The sequence below is a fragment of the Myotis davidii genome, unplaced genomic scaffold (genome assembly GCF_000327345.1).
Source record: "Myotis davidii unplaced genomic scaffold, ASM32734v1 scaffold197, whole genome shotgun sequence".
In the NCBI taxonomy this organism is placed as follows: domain Eukaryota; kingdom Metazoa; phylum Chordata; class Mammalia; order Chiroptera; family Vespertilionidae; genus Myotis; species Myotis davidii.
This window is the reverse complement of record NW_006291549.1, coordinates 2,954,104-2,973,763: the sequence shown is the minus strand read 5'-3', so window position 1 is coordinate 2,973,763 and position 19,660 is coordinate 2,954,104. Positions and strand designations below refer to the sequence as shown.

Below are 19,660 nucleotides of genomic sequence, written 5' to 3'. Positions count from 1 at the left end.
CTTCCCTCGTTCCATTGGGTAGTTGTGGGAACTGCTCTTTCAGAATTTGGAATGAGCTAGCTTGTACCATTTGTACTTCCTGTTTGTCTCCTATAGTCTACTGGGAAATAGAGTAAGTTGGATCCTCTTGCTATAATTTTATCCATTTAATCCAAGTTCTATAATAGCTAGTCTTTAGTGGGCACGCTATACATGTGTATGTATTGAGGAAAACTTAAAGGCCTTGGTTACTCAGTATTCTATCAGATAATGAGGTCCCCTGATGGCAGCTTGAATCAGTCAATGGCCATTAATTAGCCTGTTATTCAGAGTACCATTAGGAACATGGCCAAACTTGTCTGCCTCTCCCTCTGATCTAGTGTGCCAGAGTAAACCTTCCTTTGTCAGTCATTGCCACTGGTGACAAGGCCCTCTCTGAGTCTAAAACTCCCTGTAAAGCAAAATTCCCCTCTGGTTAGCAGAATTGCTGGATGAGAAATCCAGAAATGCCAATTCAAACTGACTTCCATTATGAATAGCTTACAAACTTGCTTGCTTTTTATTGCAGCTGCTAAATCATGGCGGGGAAGGGCAAGAGAAAGAATTTCAGAAACAACTGCCTTTTATTTTTATTTTCCCATAGAGGTTTCTGTGATCTCTTTATTAGACACAATATGTGTCAGCAATTCAACTCATAAAAAAGCAGAAAAACATGCCAGGAAAGGAGAAAATTTTCTGTTTCTCCTTTCCTGTGAAAACTTTGAATGAGCTCATCTGGGTTCTCTCCTTTCAATGAAAGCTATGCTCATCCCTCAGCCCTCATCTCCTCCTCATTCTCCATTGATGATGTCAGGCAGGCCTTCCAGTATCTTTTTTGTGATCTTATAAAATCAATGACAACCAAAAACATTTCCCTTCTGGGTATGACTTCATCAATGTTCCACACCTGGACAGGCTTCCTCTGCATTGGTAAGCAGAGCTAAACTCCACTGATCCAGACGGAAGCAATTTACCGGGATACTACTGCTTTCCTTCAAAATGCCGCCCACACCATTCAGACTTAGATTTCTGAGCAACCTGGTCGAGTGTTGGGTCTGACTAGTCAAGATGGCTCTCCAGTCTTTGTGCCCATCATTGCACCCACCAGAAACTCTCCTTTACTCAGTACTGTTTTTGCCCTGGACACAAAGTAATCAATACCTCAATAGGTTAGATAGGTGACATTTTGATGATATTCTTACACTCCCATCTCCACTCTGCTGTATGTTAGTCTCATCTATATTCTGAGCAGTGAAACAGGCATTCCATTAAGTCAATTTAGGACAGAAAGGAATTTTGGGCCACTGGATCTACATGGCTGTAAATGTCTTAAACCATGGAGGTAGACAGGGAAGCATCTCCATGCCGAGAAACAGTCATCAAGTACTCTCAAAGCTCTGAGACTTAGAAGATAAAACCAGTACATAATGGATGAGTTTGGGGAGAAGCAAAAGGCACAAAAGACAATATCTCACAGGCCCAAAGAGAGCAGAGAAAGGAAGGTCTGACTGTATTGGCATGTCTGAAACGAAGTGGCGTTTACATGTTTAGATACAAATTGTGGAGAGAGTAGCAATGGCCCTACAGTACATCTGAGAGCAGAAGTGGCAGCTCACCCAAGTCAGAGAATGGGGCAGAGGAGGGGTCTAGCTGTGGACCAGGGAGAGCTCAGCAGTCCTCCCTTTCTGTGGTCCAAATATGCCTTGTCACTAGCCCCCTCCCCAGCTCTGAATCCAGGCACTCCAACCACTTTTAAGAAGGCTAATTCAATCTTTCCAGTTGACACCGAGATATGGAGAGGTTGAGATACACACAGGCACTCTACAAAGGACTCTTGAAAAGAATATTCCTGACCGTAAAAATAACTTGGCTTTTGTTTGGTGCATTATTCTCACAGTAATAATAATAATAATAATAATAGCTGATAAATATTGAGTGCTTGCTATCGGCTCGGCACAGTTACAAGCATTTTACATGATGAATGCATTTAATCTCTACCAGAAGCCTCCGGGTCAAGCACTGTTATTATCACCATGTTACAAATAAAGAAACCAAGTCAGAGAGGATAAAGAAGTTGCTCAGGGTTATGGAGCTAGGAAGTGACAGAGCCAGGATTCCAGTCCAGACTCTGAGGCACCAGAGCCCGCAGGCTTAATTGCTGTGCTCTGCTCTGCCTGCTCCTGTGAACTATTATGAACAAATTTCCCTGCATCTGGTCAACTCAGGTGCATTGGCAAGACCAAAGTCCATACATTCCTTACAGAATCATGGGAACACCTGACCACTTTGAGCCTCAAAACATTCCCCCTCCCTCCTCCTCCTTTTGGTGTACATTCCCACCGAACCGAAGGTAAAAAAATCCTCTGCAGCATCATTAAAAGCACAGAAGCACGGAGATTTACCATGAGGAACTGGTTGCAAGTGAGCGGAACCAGCTCCTAAGTTCATACTCGAGAAGTTTCAGTGTGAAGACTTCTAGTGAAAAATACGTGGGAGCAAAGTTGAGCTAATGTTTTACACATTTTAGAATTGCTTTCAGGATGTGTTTCATTTTAGAAAAGCTAGAGAAAAAAACAGAAAACATTTATTGAGTGTGAACTATGTGCCTGGCATTGGGCTAAGTGCTTTTTCACACATGCAATCTTATTTAACGTCACAACAATCCTATAAAATATTATTAATTTCATTTTTATGGATGAGAACAAAGACCCAACGAGGTCTTACACTTTGTTCGAGATCAGACAGCTAATAAGCAGTATAATTGGTAATCAAACTTAGAAACGCACACCTCCCTCTCCCCAATTTGGGTTATTTTAGGTTACATGTTACACAGTGCTAGGCAGGATCTTGATGTCATTTGAAGGAAATTGTAACCTCTTCTTGGTAGCCATGAATGCATCTACTGCCTGCACTAGTCTGTACACGTTATGGGGCACAAAGCTCAGGTCTTATTTATTGCTACATGTTGATAATACTTGGTGGAGAGTATGCTCAGGACAGTAGCTGGTGAGCCCCTTAATACTGTGAGTGTGGACAATTACACAGGGATATATGATAATCCCAGGTAAAGACACGAATACAATCTTAAGGCAAAGTATACGACTGAGCCTTAATTTTTCGAGGCACTGTGTGGCAGATCTGCCAGCAGACGTGCACAGACCCCACCACTGCAGCACAGGACGCAGCGCCCTAAGCCCTGGGGTGGGGTCTGTGATTTACCTCACCAGGCAGTCCCTTTCCCCCCCTTCCCTGGTGCCTCTCTGGCTGCTGTCTCACTTCCCTGGCTTTGAACCTTTTGGCAGCCTCCAATAGCTCCTCTTCAAAGAACTGAAGACAGGCCTGATGTTTCAATTGCCTTGCTTAATTCTAGACAGGTTTCCATTAATCGTATTAAATGCAGGTGAACAAAGGGCATTGAGTTTGTGACAGAGCTGAACGGTATCTGGATAAATATAAACAAGAGAGGTAATCCCCTAAGAGCCACTGTTTGCCCTCGATTGGAAGGATGTCAGCAGTGCCCTTGCTAAGGGAGGTTGGAGGGTGGAAGGCAGAGGAGATTTAACAAAGCCGGTGCTGAGCATCTGGACTCTGTATTAAAGAGGCGGATAAAGCTGGTGACTGGAATACATTAGGAGAAACGCAAATGTTCTATTCACACAAAAAAATAGGCATTAATAATATCAGCCTTTAATCTACCCAAGGCTCCTTAGCTTGCCTTATTCATTGTTGACTTTCATCTTCTCTGCAAAGCCTCCTGCTAAAGGGCCCTTCTCAGATCAGCTTTAGGTCACAGGGGCAGAAATACTGTTGCTGAACAGATATGCCAGGGAGTAGCATGTGTGACTGGAAAACAGTGTGACAACATAATCCCAGCATGGACCGATGAGGTCAGTGTGGGGTGATGTTGGCTTTTCTAGCATCTACTGAATCATCTGTTGGAAGCAAAAATTGAAAAGAATAAAAACAAACACATGCAACATACTGCCATGAAGACTGCCTGGCCCAGGTCTGAGAAAAAGGATCCGATTTGGGTAGGATCAGGTGGGAAGTGGAGGGAACAATGAGCTGGGAGTTAGGAGACCTCAGTTTGCTTCTTCTCTCGCCCTCTCACTGAGTGGCTGGTAGACCTCAGGTTGCCTGCCCTTTGAGAAGTGGGGACATTGGTTCAACTGGTATGAATCTAAAGGTTTTCTTTAGTTTCAAAGGCAAGGATTTGTCTTATATAAAAGAGGTTTTATGAAAGTGCACTACTATAAGACCACAACCTTGTAGATACTGTAATCTGAATCTTGATTTTCTTAATTCACCCTGTGTAGAATGTTTTGCATGACACTGTTGGGTAAAGGCAAAGCATTGGCAGGTGCATTAGAGCAAGAGGTTGAAAAAAAACAAAACAGAATCAGAACACTCCTGACTCAGACTATGACCGCAGAATTCTAATTCCCCATGGGTCTTAAGGTCTTTTTTGCCACGGGTGTAACAAGGAGAAATGACAGGATCCCAAAAGAGCAGTCAATAATCTTAGGTCACAATTGCATTTCCCAACATGGTACTTACTTGTGCACATCTCCTTTTCTCATGTTCTTTCTGTCTGGAATATTTTCCCTATCTCTGCTTATAAAAATTCCACTCATCCTAACTCTAAGACCTCCTGGATGGAATGAAATGTCTTTGCACACTCTTTGGTTATCACTTAGAGTACTTATTTCATTCTACTTCCTCCTATACATCACCTCCCTTTAATTATAATTACAGATTATGAGCTTCCTGAAGGCAGGGCATGGATCTTATTTGTCTATGTGTCCCTGGTCCTGCTTGGCACATTGGAGGCACCCACCCAATAATGGTTTCTGAATTGAACTGAACAGGGATTTCCACGTTACCTGCTAACGTTACGGCAATGGAGACAGAGTCATATCCCAAGGCATTTGTGGCGTTACAAGTGTAGAAACCCACATCAGCTTCTACTGGTGCCAGGATCTGTAAGGAATCATCTGGTTGTAGAAGAATCCTGGAACAACAGAAAGAAACATGGAGGCCAGATCAGTTGAGTCCTTTTTGGAAATCAATATTGGTAAAGCAGGAGGGAGCCCAAGGAACAGTCAGAATCCTGTTTTAACAAAATGATACTCAGGAACCCAGGCTCTCTTTCCACTGTGATTGCTGGGATTCTGGTAGCAACACCGAATAAGGAGGCTTTGACTGCTTATGCTGCTTGTTGACTACTTGATCTAAATGCTACCAGTGGGAGCAGACAGCACATGTGTCCTAAATACACAGAACGCACCTCAGGGGTGAGAGGGAGGGAGAATGAATGCTGCAGATGGATCTGGGGAAGTACTAAGGAAAAGGCAGTGTTATAAAGGAGGAATGGGGCTTAGTTGGATGGGAGAAATAGATAGAGCTTCCAGATACGAAGAAAGGCATCTGTTAATATAAAGAAGAGAGGTAATCCTCTAAGAGCCAAGGCTTGGAGGAGGGAGAGAGGAAGCCAAAAATCAAATATCAGTGAGAGGATCTTGATGTGTACATTGGAAGGCAATGATATATGTAATTACCTCTCCATTTCAGGTAGTCTTATGTACATCTATTGTCCTCATTAGTCTGCAAACATTATGGGCACAAAACTCAGATCTTACTTATTATTTTAGTTCCCACAATATTTGGCAGAGGGCCCTCTGTAGAGGAAGTGCCCAGTAGAATGAAGGCAATGCCTGCCCTTTGGGGTCATGTAGACTATTCCAGAATAATGACTAGTTCAGAGTCTTTGCTTTACTTGAAAAGAATGACAAGAATCAAATTGTGGGTGCCTACCACATGGATTTCAAAACCCATTCCAACCTCGTCTCCTATTTTTTCTTCTCTTGACTTAGACCACTTACAAGAACTAACTACTACATCATGGCGGTGAGGCAGATTAATGATTAAGGGTGACTTGAAGCCGATATCTTGGTGACTTGGTGAGGCTGATGATAACTGGAATGTGTTTGCGGAGGTGAGGATCCAGAGGGCAGTTGAGGAGGACACAGTGGGAAGCTCAGAGATCCAGTACTCGGACCTGGCGGGGCCTTAGGTTGATAAATCATTCAACAACACAGAAATGGCTTAGGGTTGGATTTTGCACTATTAGAGTCAGTCATTTCTACCTTTGTGATTATTTTCAACTCCCTAGTTTCAAAAGGCTCAAAGATCTGGTTGCCTAACATATTAATACCCATTCTTAGAAGGCAAGCAGGTAGCAGGGGCTGTTTTTCAGGAAACGGAAAAAAACCATAAAAATCTCAGGAGAACTCACAAGACTTGGTGATATAATGAAGACAGGGAGTTGGCTCTCCTGCCTTAGCAACACATTCTCCCCACTGGACAATTCTTTTCTTTCTTCAGTATTGCTCTAGACCAGCGATTCTCAACCTGTGGGTCGCGACCCCTTTGGCGGTCGAACGACCCTTTCACAGGGGTCACCTAAGACCATCCTGCATATCAGATATTTACATTATGATTCATAACAGTGGCAACATTACAGTTATGAAGTAGCAAGGAAAATAATTTTATTGTTGGGTCACAACATGAGGAACTGTATTTAAAGGACCAGAAGGTTGAGAATCACTGCTCTACACTATGGCATTTACAGTTTGGCACAGCCTCTAGTGAGCTCTAAATTTATCTGAGGTGGTTGAGGAGTCTGGCACTGAATCAGGCCCCCTCTGCACTACTTTTGGCCTTGGGCCTATTGCATTGCTTATTTTATTTTTATTTTTTTTTGCATTGCTTATTCTTACCTCCTATCTCAGGGAAGGCAGGGAAGAGAAAAAGCAAGGCTTACATCCATCTCCAATCTAGTTTCACATGGGCAGATACAATCAAAAAGTGGGGGAAAGAAATAGAAAACCTTGGATGATTTGTGTTTGCCTCAGTGCCATTCCAGACCATCACTGCAATTACTGGGGACAGTCAAGCTTTTGTGGCATTGAACCAGAGCTGAGGGACGACAGAGGGGCCAGGAGAGACTGTGATAGCACTCATCCGGCCATTCAGTCACTCATCCATCGGCTATTAGGTGTTTTGTCTCAAATAATCACATGTTCACTGTTAGTTTATTTCAAAGGAACTAATAAGAGAAAGATGACTATACAGTTTACTTATCTTTGGTAAGCCATGCAATATTTAAGTAATAATGTCACTGTGTTCTAAAGGTATCTTAACAGATATAATAGAGTATTATTTCCAAATCTCTTTAGAAGTTCAGGCTGTTTTAGACTTGAAAAATTACAAATTGACTTTATTAATTAAAAATTTATGATGTCCCAGGAACATGTATGCCTCCATAACAATTTCCAAATGAAAATAAGGGCAGCAGGTTTAGGCAAATTTAAATATAACTAACTACTCAGGATAATAGAACTTAGTAGATAATTGCTCAATTTTATCACACTCAAAGGCATGGATTAAAATTTGTTAAACTCCCAAGTCCACCAGGACAGTTGCCTCCCTAAAACTGGCACTCTCTCTCTCCTCTACAGAAAGAGCTCTTGAACTGAACATTCAGAGCAGGTCTACTGAACTTTATTTTGGTCCTGCTATGATTTACATAATCACCATGGGAAAATCCCTTCACCTCCCTACATTTCAGTTTATCAATTAGACAACCGATTAGATCTTCATATTCACAGATCATGTTTTTCCCCCATTGAACAGCAGTTCTCAACCTGTGGGTCGCGTCCCCTTTGGCGGTTGAACGACCCTTTCACAGGGGTCGCCTAAGACCATCCTGCATATCATATTTACATTACGATTCATAACAGTAGCAACATTACAGTTATGAAGTAACAAAGAAAATAATTTTATGGTTGGGTCACAACATGAGGAACTGAACTTAAAGGATCAGAAGGTTGAGAACCACTGCCATAGAATTATTGCCCTTGCCTGATCACATGCAGAGGATGTAAACCCCTCTCCTCCACTGGGCCTGAACCAACTATGGTTTTAGGTGGGTGTTACCTTTTGTAGCTGCATGAGTTCCGCCAGGCCCTGGTGCTACTGAGTGAGCCATAATGTGTTCTGCCTGTCTAACGCCTGGAGAAGAATGCTCACAAAGTTGGCAAGGAGAAGGGAGGAGATCCATGACACCGGGCACAAAACCATGTGTTTTAACTAGGATGGGAACAGTGGAAATGGAAAGGAATCTGGGTCTCGAGACTAGCATTTGTATATTCTTTTATTCTGTAAACTGTCTATTCAAAGATAAAAAAGCTTAAGTATCTGTCTTCATAAAAAACAGTTTTAAATATTGTCTTAAGACAAAATCTACATGGGACAAAATCTAAATTCGTCATGTATTGCATATATACTTATAAATTATTTATATTCACAAAACTGAACTCTTTAGCTCAAGGGTCTGTAGTAATTTGATGGCAGAGTCAGGATTTGAAATAAGGTTTCTTGGACCAGCACTTTGCCCCCAGTATATCATGTCTTTAATATGCCCATAAAACTGGTAGACGGGGGTTTGGAAGCTGCCACTAGTGGGCGCAATAGTTCTGAAGAGAGTACCCATGCAGGGCTCTCTAGGAAACATCGCAAAGCAAAGGAAAGGGCTTGTTGCAAGAGTGAGGTTTGCTGTAGGCTATCTAGCCTGGCATCTACGGAGAGAGGTTCCTGGAAAAAAGCATACATTTCCTTTATACTTCAGGCATCTACTCTTATTAATTTAACGTAATTTGTTAGTAGCTGACTTCTGTCAGCTTGTGTTTAGGTTTTGAGTTGGACCGGACTGTTTCAGAATGCACAGGCGCAGAAATGTGGTGCTGCTTTCCAAGCAAAACCAGAAAAGATTTCTCTGGGGTTGTTTTGGAATTTAAGGAATCAGAGAATGAGGGGTCATGGAATGGGGCCTAATTAAAACCTACGTAGCAAATGGTACTGTGGTCATATTAGGTATATTAATACTCGCTGCTTCCCTCCCATACCCACACCACACTTTCCTTTTGGTTTACTGAGCTAAAACTTAATGCTTCATTTCTTTGGTCATCCTTTTAACCTGAAAATGAAGGAACCGTTTTTGCTTTTCTGGTGGCCTTTACTAGTAAGCTTCTAAGCATGACTTCTCAAACACTCTACCAATTAAATGAGGAGCTGTTAAGAGAGTACAAAGAATTGTTTTAGTTACACAGGTAAAGCCCTCATCATCCATGTGAATAGGATATGGGCAGAGTGCCTGTGGGCCAGTCCTACTAAGTACAGGCTCCTTGAGGTGAAGTTGTTGCCTCTGCATTCGTAATGTACAATGAGAAAGTGCTCTTGTTTGAAAAGAAGGCAATTCTGAGTGTCCAAAAGAAAGTTTATAGCAATTCTGTGAGTGGAGGGGCATCGTGATGCCCTCTGAAGCCTTAGTCCAACTGTGAACATCACTGTCTTGTGCAGGCCCACCTCTCGTGGTGACTTCCATGACCCACCATGGAAGCTGCCTTGGAGGGGAAGCCTTCCCGACTTTACTCAAGAGACACAGAGTCATGTCCTGGTCTTGGGTAAGCCTTCCAATTCTGTGAGCCTCTAAGTCCCGTCTGCAAATTTAGAATAATGCTGACCTCAGAGAGTTCTTACGAGGATCAAATAAAGGAGTACACAGACTCATTCTTACTGTTTTCTAAGTAAAAAGGCTTAAATGTCAGATGCAGCTAAAAAAATAATATAACTTCGTGGTACAGGTGGTGGTATCCTATGTTACCATCTTGGAATTCCTCCTTGAAATTTCCAGTTGTCAGAGGACATTTTCAAGCTCTGGACACAGAAATACCCATCTGCTGCACGGGCCATGATTTTGTACCATCTGAGGTCTCTCCCCCTAACAAGTAAGCATTCTAAAACCCATTTTAGGCCTCAATATAGGATTGGAAGCTGGAAATCACAGGTATACCCTTCTTCTCTGTAACCATCTTCTTCATCAGTTCCAACTTACTTGCCCTACATCCCAACACAAACTTATCTCTCTAGTCAAAATGGCACCGTTGACTCTCGTTGTTATTAGCTTGGGGTTGAATTCATGCTCTTTCTCCTCCTGTCTATCCTTCCACATTCTTCCATCCCTTAAGGACGAGTTCAAGTTCTACTTCCTGTGCTACCACAGCCCACCACACTTCCTCCTTTTCCTGTTCTGGCAGAGTTGTTCTGAGCTGTTCTATTGAGCCCTCTCCATTCCACAATGTCTCATTTCTTCAGTTAGATTGTAAACGAAACATTCCAGGACTGGAACTATTTTGCTCCTTTCATAGTTCCCTCTTCAGTATTCCGCAAAATGCTGGCATGCTGAATAAATACTCAATGAACACTTGTTTGGTTACCTTCAGAGCAGTGGAGCTGAAAAGAATCACACTGACAATATAAGCATACTGGTTACGAGCACAGATTGAAGGGCCATAGTGGCTGAATTCCAGCCCAGCTGTACCACTTCCCAGCTGCGTAACCTTGGGCATGTAATTTACTTAAGTTCTCAGTGGCACAGTTTCCTCATTTATAGGAGGTGGAAAACTATAGCACCTATCTAGGGTTGCTGGGAATATTCTACATGACTTCAGGTATTTCAAGAACACAGAAAAGTGTCTGACCTATGGTAAAAAAAAATGTGGAAGTGCAGGCTATTATTATTCTGTTGTTGTTGATGTCATCATCAGCATTGCCATTCACCCTTCATGTCTGAGCCTATGTATTCTGGCTGTTGTGAGAAACATTTAAAAAAATATATATTTTTAATGAATTTCAGAGAGGAAGGGAGAGGGAGAGAGAGATAGAAACACTAATGATGACAGAGAACCATTGATCGGCTGCCTCCTGCACGCCCCACACTAGGGATCGAGCCTGCAACCCAGGCATGTGCCCTGACCAGGAATTGAACTGTGTCTTCCTGATTATAGGTCGATGCTCAATCACTGAGCCTCACCGGCTGGGCAGAAACTATTTTGACATAGGTAAATGGGAAATAATTGTCCCAAGGACAAAAATGTCAATCGCAAAAATGGGCAGGGGACAAGGGGTTTGCTGTGGGAGGAAGTGGGGAGGGAGCCACGATGCATCTACCTTGGTGGTAGCACTGGGAGTGGGAAAGGGGGCAGAGGCTGGGGCCACATGGCACTGACTGGGCTGGCAACTGCCTCAGTTCTATTCTTGACTCAGGAATCTCTGAATAAGGACAACTACTTTTTTTCCATAACTGTAGTAACACTATTAACCAAATACTGAAATCTTAGAACACAAAGGAAAAAAAGCCAGAATCCTGCAATTGCAAAAAGGTACATAAATAAGTGTTAAAAAATACGAGTTGGAAAAAAGTAATTTTAAAAGCAAAAAAGCAAAGGGAGGCCGTGCAAAGAACATCAGCTCCAAACTCCTAGGAGGTGCTGTTGAGGACTTTTCCTTACAATGAAATGCAGATTGACTTATTTTTTTCCTGCTTAGGAATTTCTTAGTTAAGGATAGTCAAATCTACCACAGGGGGAAAGTAGGAACCGATATTTGTTAGACAAGTGTATAAGCTTTAGATAATTTTATTCTCACTATCCTGTTACTAGAGTGACATTAGTCTCCCATTTTAGGGAGGAAGCTAAAGCCCAGAGAAGTAACTTGCTCAGCTAGTACACAGCGTGGAATCAGGAATGGGGAATGACCTTTGACCTTTTAAAAAAACTGACTATATCCAGGCATCCACTGGGGCCTAATAGGAAGGCATGTGGTTTGGCTTCACTTTTGGTGGGGGCCAATTTGTGCCAAGGTTTGTAGTTCCTTAGGGAAATGGACGATCACTACCAAGAATATTCTGGATTTTAAATGGCTGGAAGGCATGTGGTTTGGCCTCATTTTTGGTGGGGGGCAATTTGTGCCAAGGTTTGTAGTTACTTAGGGAAATGGACAATCGCTAACAAGAATATTCTAGATTTTAAATAGTTTGAGGTTGAAGGGGGAAAAATGCTGTGAGAAGAACTCCTCTACGAGCAAGAATTTTTTCTGAAACCAGAAATTATAGTAGCCCAGAGACTTGCAAGGGAAAGTTTTCTTTTGTGCAGATATTTTGGGGAACAGATTTGAGGTTCAGGAAGAGTTTCATATCACCATTTGGCTAGGGCAACTTTTTACAACTTTTGCTGTTTTTAATGTAATAGCCAACTAAAAGTTATTTAATGCCGGAAGCTTCATGATTGGTCCAGGTGGAAGTATAGAAAATATTTTTGGAATTGGAAAGGCCACCTGACCACACATTCTTAACCCTGTCCTAATTCTGCTTGCCAAACTGTTCAGCTTCCTTCTCTTCAGAAATTCATGAAGTCTTGGATTTGCTAATGTGGGTTTTTATCTGCTTACTGGGTAGTTCATTTCAAACTAAAAACCTCTGCATAAAATGACTGACTCAGGACAGGGATCATCAGACTCCAGGCAGCTGTCAGCTGTGTTTGTAAATAAAGTTTTACTGGAATGCAGCCACACCAGTTTCAGTATTTTCTCTCTCTTTCTCTTTTTAAGTATATATTTTTATTGATTTCAGGGAGGAAGGGAGAGGGAGAAAGAGATAGAAACATCAATGATGAGAATCATTGATTGGCTGCCTCCTGCACGCCCCCCACTGGGGATCGAGCCCGCAACCTGGGCATATGCCCTGACCAGGAATCGAACCAGTGACCTCCTGGTTCCTAGGTTGACGCTCTACGGCTGAGCTACACCCGGCTGGGCTCTTTCTCTTTTTAAATAATATATATTTTAATTGATTTTTAGAGAGGGAGGGAGGGGGAGAAAGAGAGAGGAAGAAACATTGATGTGAGAAACATCGACAGGTTGCCTCCGTACACACCCCAAACAGGGCGTGAACCTGCAAGCTTAGGTATGTTCTCTGACCAGGAATCAAACTCGTGACCTTCCCATGCATGGGACGAAACGCCAATCAACTGAGCCACCTGGCCAGGGCCAGTTTTAGTATTTTCTCTGGCTGCTTTTCTGCTTCAGTGGCAGACCTGAGTGGTTGAGTTAGAGATAGGATGGCTAAAGAGTTTTTAAATGTTTACTTTCTGGCCCTTTACAAGAAAAATGTGCTGTCCCTGACCTAGAACATGGAGGAATTTCCACTTGTGGTTTCTTTCAGTGCTTTCCTCATTTATGACAAAAATGTTGCTTTTTCGGAACGCTGCCATTTGCTAGGACCATTTTTCTGGAAAGAATAAGTGAACTGCTCGGGGGACCTTTGGAGACCTACTAGGCTTTCAGAGACTAGCTAGTGCCCGACTCTGAGCTCCACCTATGCTGCCCAATGGTCACTGATTGTCACATGTCCTCGGATGCTCTCCGCTGCCCGGTTAACCCTGGTCATTTCTGTGACCTTTGCATTCACTCTTCTCTCCTTTTTTTGCTGAAGCTTATTATTTACTGAGATGGTTCCTTTTTTCCATGACTTGCTATTCTTACACTTTTCAGCTGGGAAAAACATTTGTCATCCCCATTTCCTTTAGTTCTATAAAGGAAACAAGCCAAACCAAATTGAAATTGGTTTCTTCTTCCTTCCCCATCTGCCCTGCCTGCAGAATTTAGAGTATCTGCAAACTTGGAAACTGCATTTCGTGTGCTTATGACTTATACATCTAGCATTATTCACAACTGTGGTGCGGAAATTGACCCTGGAGGCAATTCCCATCTGATGCTCTCTTCTAGTCTGAGAAGATTCCATCCGTGGATACTCTGTGTTGCCCAAGCCTTCCAAACACTCCTTAATTCATTTCCTATTCAACACCACTTTCGAACATTGTCCAAAGCTTTCTAGAAAGTATAAGTATTTAAAACATACAGATTTCTTTCCCACCAGATCAGAAATGATAGTAAAAGAATGGTGAGTGGAATACAAGCCTCCTCTCCCGTTGCCTGGATTTAGGCTGACAATTCTCCATCACACTGTTTTCCTAGATACCTTTCTATTTCAACTCTTTGAACAGCTGCCTAGGTGTTCCTGTAAGTAAGAATAAAGCTCCCTAGTTTGTGATGTCCTGGGAGAGAGTGTGATATATTGGCCCTCTATCCACATGACATGACCTTGATACTGACAAATGAGTACCCATGTGGCCCTGGTATTTTACAGATATTTCTGTTCTTCACACCCTTGCTCATCTGCAGGGCAAGTATGATCATGTGAACTGGAATTTGAGCCTAAGTGGCTATGATTCCAGCCTCATTGTCCTTCTACCACTGTTGGCTGTCCTTCGTGCTAACTGATGCACCAATTGGTGAACACAGCATGAATCGGGCAGGCCCAAAATAGAAAAAACACACACATACAAAAACAGGAAAAGGCTTAAGCGTCAAAAGGCAGAACTTTTGGGAGGAAAGGATCAATCTTCATTCAGATTTCCCTCCCAATCTGTAATTCAGTTTCTAGTGCCAATTTTGGAGGAATTTGGCTTTTCTTTTTTGTAATAAAGTCAGCAGTGTCCTTACAGGTATTGTTCCAGAGTTGGATTCAGATGTAGGAACACTGTACATTCAGGGTGGGGCAAAAGTAGGTTTACAATAGTTAGTATGGAAAATAAAACAAGAATCAGTAATAATAATATAAGAACAAACTCTGTGTTTTACATACACACAACTCTAGACCTACTTTTGCCTACTCTGTATATTTGTCTGTGCCCCTGGTATTAGAGTTACTTCAGAGGTCCTTGGCTAGTGTTGTACGCTAACCAAATGCTAATTGGTGTTAGCTTTTGCCTGAATCTCACCTCAACATCTGGTAGAGAGTGAGATGGCCCAATACGTGTTCAGTGTTTCTACAGCATAACTTAAAGGCAAGAAACTGTTTCATCTTGCTTGTGGTCTAGGGCTCTAAACACACACACACACACACACACACTCAAATACACAGGCATAGGGCATCCACACTGTAAACCAGGGTTCCTCAAACTTTTTAAACAGGGGCAAGTTCACTGTCCCTCAGACGGTTGGAGAGCTGGACTATAGTTTAAAAAAAAAACTATGAACAAATTCCTATGCACACAGCACATATCTTATTTTGAAGTAAAAAACAAAATGGGAACAAATACAATATTTGTATTTGCATGTGGCCCGTGGGCCGTAGTTTGAGGACCCCTGCTCTAAACATACAGAATAAGAGACACAAACACAGATATAATAGTTATAATGTTTACAAGCACCTATTAGGTGCCTAGCACTGTGCATAGGTATAGCTGGGTATGTATATGTCAAGGTAGAGCAACAAATAGAAAAGGCTTTCCCTCAGATGTGCCAAAATAAAAACAAAAGCCTCATAGATGGAAGCCAACTGGCAGAAGACTGAATGTTAATTTATGCTGGCCTAGCTGACCCCAGTGGCTTCTTTTCAAAACAATGGCAAGTCCATGTATTCAACGGAGGTTAAAAAAAAATCAATAAAAAGAAATAGATCTTGGAGCCAGACTACTTTGGGTTCAAATCCCAATTCCACGACTTATGAAGTGAATTTAGCATCTCTGTGCTTCCATGTCAACACTGGTAAAATGGGGATAGTAACCTCAAAGGGTTATTGTAAGAATAAATTAATACCTGTGAAACCATGAGAACAACGCCCAGCTCAAAGCAAGTGCTCATTAAATGTTAGCAATGACTATGATGGTTTCTCCATTGGCCTGAATGCATGTGTTTCAAATTGTACGGTTGTGAGCCACAGATCCTCAGTTTTCTGAATCTTCTCTAGTGGAGAACACTTTGGCCAGGCAGAGATGTTTAGCTGGGAATGGGGATGACTCTGGAACTCCGCCATAATTGCACATTAGATACTAAAAATCCAGATTATGCAAAAACATGCAAACGACATAGCAATTAGGAAACCTCCCTCCTAATCACAGGCATCCATCATCCCTTTGTTCATTCATTCATTAGTTTATCCTGTGTTGAGTGTCCATTATGATCTTGGAATGTCAAGAAAATAAGACTTTCTTAAACATCTGCCCTTGAGGAAGATTAATGTAAAACAGAAGGTAATGTGGAAAAACATCTAGCTTATTCTAATGCACAGTGCCAGGTCTGAGACAGAGTACTGCATATAGGATACTGTGTAGGTGGTGGAGGAGGTGGTCTGACCGAGCTTTCTGTAAGGAAGGGTAGGCTTAGGCAGACCAAGTGGGTCAGAAGGCCCCAGGTAATTTCATAAATAGCAAGTAATCCAGTACTACCAAAGGGCAGAGCTCACAGGGGTGAGGTTGGGGGTATGGCAAGAGATGAAGTGAAAGAGGCAGGCAGATGTCAGGTGTTCTCTATCATCCTAAGACATTTGGAACTCATCCTCAAGCGATGGCAAGCCATTACAAGGATTTTAAGCATGGACAGTTTTTCCTAGAAAGACACATCAAATGATCTGGAGCAGGAATCAGTCAAGTTTTTCTGTGACAGGACAGAGAGTAAATACTTTAGACTTTGAGGGCCACCTACGGGGGTCTCTGTTGTAGAGTCTGTTTTCTATTTGTTTTTAAAAATGTAAACACCATTATTTTAATAACACTTTAAATAACCTGGGTTCAAGTCTCAGCTCTACCACTTATGAAGTGCAAGACCTTGAGCAAGTTAACCTAACTGCTCTGGGCTCAATTTCAATGGTTCTTTTAATAACTCTTTTAAAGACATTTTTAATAACCCTTTAAAATATGTAAAAGCACTAACTGTAGTTTACCAATCCCTGGCCCACAGAAGTCAAGTATAGAGCCAGGAGGCTGTTGCAATCATCTAGAGCTGACAAAGGTAAACCGAAGTAGGGGCAGTGAGGACAGAGAAGAGCGCAGGGAAGAAGGAACCACAGAGAAGCTAGAACAGCCTAGAAATATTGTGGCTCAGGAAGCTGGATGGATGGTGTTTACTTTACTGAGCTAGGGTTTCAGGAGTTTAGTTTTAGATATATGGAGTTGACCTATGTGTGGAGCATATGGGTTGGGATGTCCAGTCAATCGTTTTGCATATGAACTTCCCTGTGCCTTAATTTCCTGATCTGAAAATAGGGCAAATTATAATATATCCACCTAATATGGTTATTGTAAAAATTGAGTTAATATAGCTAGAGAAGTTTTTTAAAAATTCCTGGTATATGGTGAGTGCCATGTAAACATTTAATTAACTCACTCCTAATGCCTTGGCAGGGCCAGACCAAATGATTTTGCGGGCCTTATACGGCCTGCTGCCTGGACATTCCCCACCCCTGTAATCTAAGCCGTCAAGTTTGTGGTCATTTGTTACAGCAGCCCTAGGAAACTAAAACAATAGGCGTAGACAAAGAACAGACAACTCACAGAAGAAATAACAGTACAAGGAATATATACGTGTAAGATGTTTAACTTCACAGAAATGTAAATTAAAACAGAATGAGATCTTTTCTGCCTGATGGATTGGCAGTTATTTTAAAGATAAATAGCATATAGAGTTGGCAAGAGTTTAGGCAGATTCTCCATAAGTAAAAGTATCAACAGGAACTTTTTAAGACAGTTGATTAATTTGGAAATATCTGTCAAAATGTTAAATATGCAGTCTTTAGCCAAGAAATTTCATGCCTAGAAATGTAATATACAGAAATATTAACACAAGTTCAAAGTAATTGGTTACTATGATTTTTTTACAGTATTCTTCTAGTGCAAATGTTCATTAATAGGGGATCAGTTAAATAAATTATGATACAGCCATACAATAAAATACTATGTAACCATTAAGTATAATCTGATAGATCTATATGTACTAACAGGTAAGGAAATTCAAAATACGCGAAGTTTTTAAAAAAAATAAAGTAAGCCGTAACCGATTTGGCTCAGTGGATAGAGCATCCACCTGTGGACTCAACGGTCCCAGGTTTGATTCTGGTCAAGGGTATGCACGTTGGTTGTGGGCACATCCCCAGTAGGGAATGTGCAGGAGGCAGCTGATCAATGTTTCTCTCTCATCGATGTTTCTAACTCTCTATCCCTCTCCCTTCCTCACTGTAAAAAAGAAAGCAAGATACAGAACAGAACATTATCATTTATGTGAAATTTACATATCTAGATATATAAAATCATAATATGCAAATAGACCAAGCAGTGGAACAACCAAAAAACCAGTCGCTATGACATGCACTGAGCACCAGGGTGCACACGTGGAAAAAAAACAGTTTTGTATATGAGTCTGGGGCCTGGCATATGAGAATCAGTGCACATGGGGGAATGTTTGGGACACAGGAATACTTAGTGTTTATAGAGGGAGACTCCAAGGAAGGAAGATAACAGTTGGGTACAGGAAGAGAAATTCACAAAGACAACTGAGAAGGAATAAGGAGACGCAGGGAGCAAACCAAGTATGCGTGGCTTCTGAAGTGGCAAGAACTTGTTTTAGGAAGAAATGCTTAGCCTGTATCCAGTGTGCAGTGGTGCACTGGCTGAAAATCGCTGTTCTGGCATATAAGTTAGCTATGTTAGGGCTAAAAGAGTAATGTTTCAAATGACTCAGGCACCATTAATGCACCAGGCCCATGAGAGAGGCTAGAAAACTTCTCTTTCGATGGGTGCCTAACAACTCTTTTTAAATAACAAATAGCAAGTGCATAATTCTACTCTGTGGTTCACCTCCCTCCCTTTCTCTCTCTCAGCAATTCTTAAAGGTGACCCTTGAACCTCAGGTCTCAGAATTACCTCATGCTTGTTAAAATGCAAATTATGGGGCCCTGCTGTAGAAAGACTATCTGGGATAGGGCGGAACCATGCAGGAGTGAGCATTTCTAACAAGTTCCTGCTAATATTATGCACATTGATTTGGAGAACCCCTCCCCTATCCACTTTTAAAAATTTAGAAATCTGCCCTAGCTGGTTTGGCTCAGTGGATAGAGCATCGACCTGTGGACTGAAGGGTCCCAGGTTCAATTCCAGTCAAAGGTACATGCCCGAGTTGCAGGCTCGATCCCCAATTCAGGGCATGCAGAAGGCAGCCAATGATTCTCATCATTGATGTTTCCATCTCTCTCTTTCTCTCTCTATTCCTCTCTGAAATCAATAAAAATATATTTTTAAAAAAGTTTAGGAATCTGAAGAGAAGTATTCTGCCTACTGGAGTTTAATACAAACTTGGAGACTAAGTTATTTTATCCTATACCAGCACTTGTGTGTTTCTTAGTTTCTGAAGGGCAGTCACCTTGCCTTATTTATCATCTCACTGTCTGGTGCCTATCACTGTACTTAATGCCCAACAGATATTTGTAGAGTTAAGGAGATGAGTGCAAAGGACCCTTACTAGTCCCTCCCTCCACCCCAGCTTCCACTACTGTTCCTCTACTGGGGACCAAACCCACAACCCAGGCATGTACCCTGGCCAGGAATCATGGGAGGATGCCCAACCAACTGAGCCACACCAGCCAGGGCCAATTAGGTCATTTTATTTTCTTGTCTAATAGCCTCCAAAATATCCCTGAGGTACTCAGACTAAATGCTACCTTGACCTGCGTTGCTGGCTCAGGCTGTTTAGAATGTCCTTGAATACACTGCAGAGTCCTACAGACCAACAGCCAGCTGAATCTTGCAGACTCTTTCAGGAAGATGGATTTGGGCACTAAGCAAAAACAGACTAACTGAACTACAAACTGGGCATTTCAGCACGCCTCCATTTGAAAACAAATGAGCATTTC

General features: G+C 41.9%; 1 protein-coding gene across 1 annotated transcript in view; it reads right to left on the bottom strand.

The window, feature by feature from the left end:
- The window catches only part of ADAMTSL1 (ADAMTS like 1), a 393,380-nt gene that overhangs the window by 92,953 nt on the left and 280,767 nt on the right, over window positions 1–19,660 (bottom strand). The window contains 1 exon segment of the mRNA XM_006764922.2: window positions 4,902–5,029. Within this exon segment, the coding sequence (XP_006764985.1) occupies window positions 4,902–5,029 (128 nt within the window).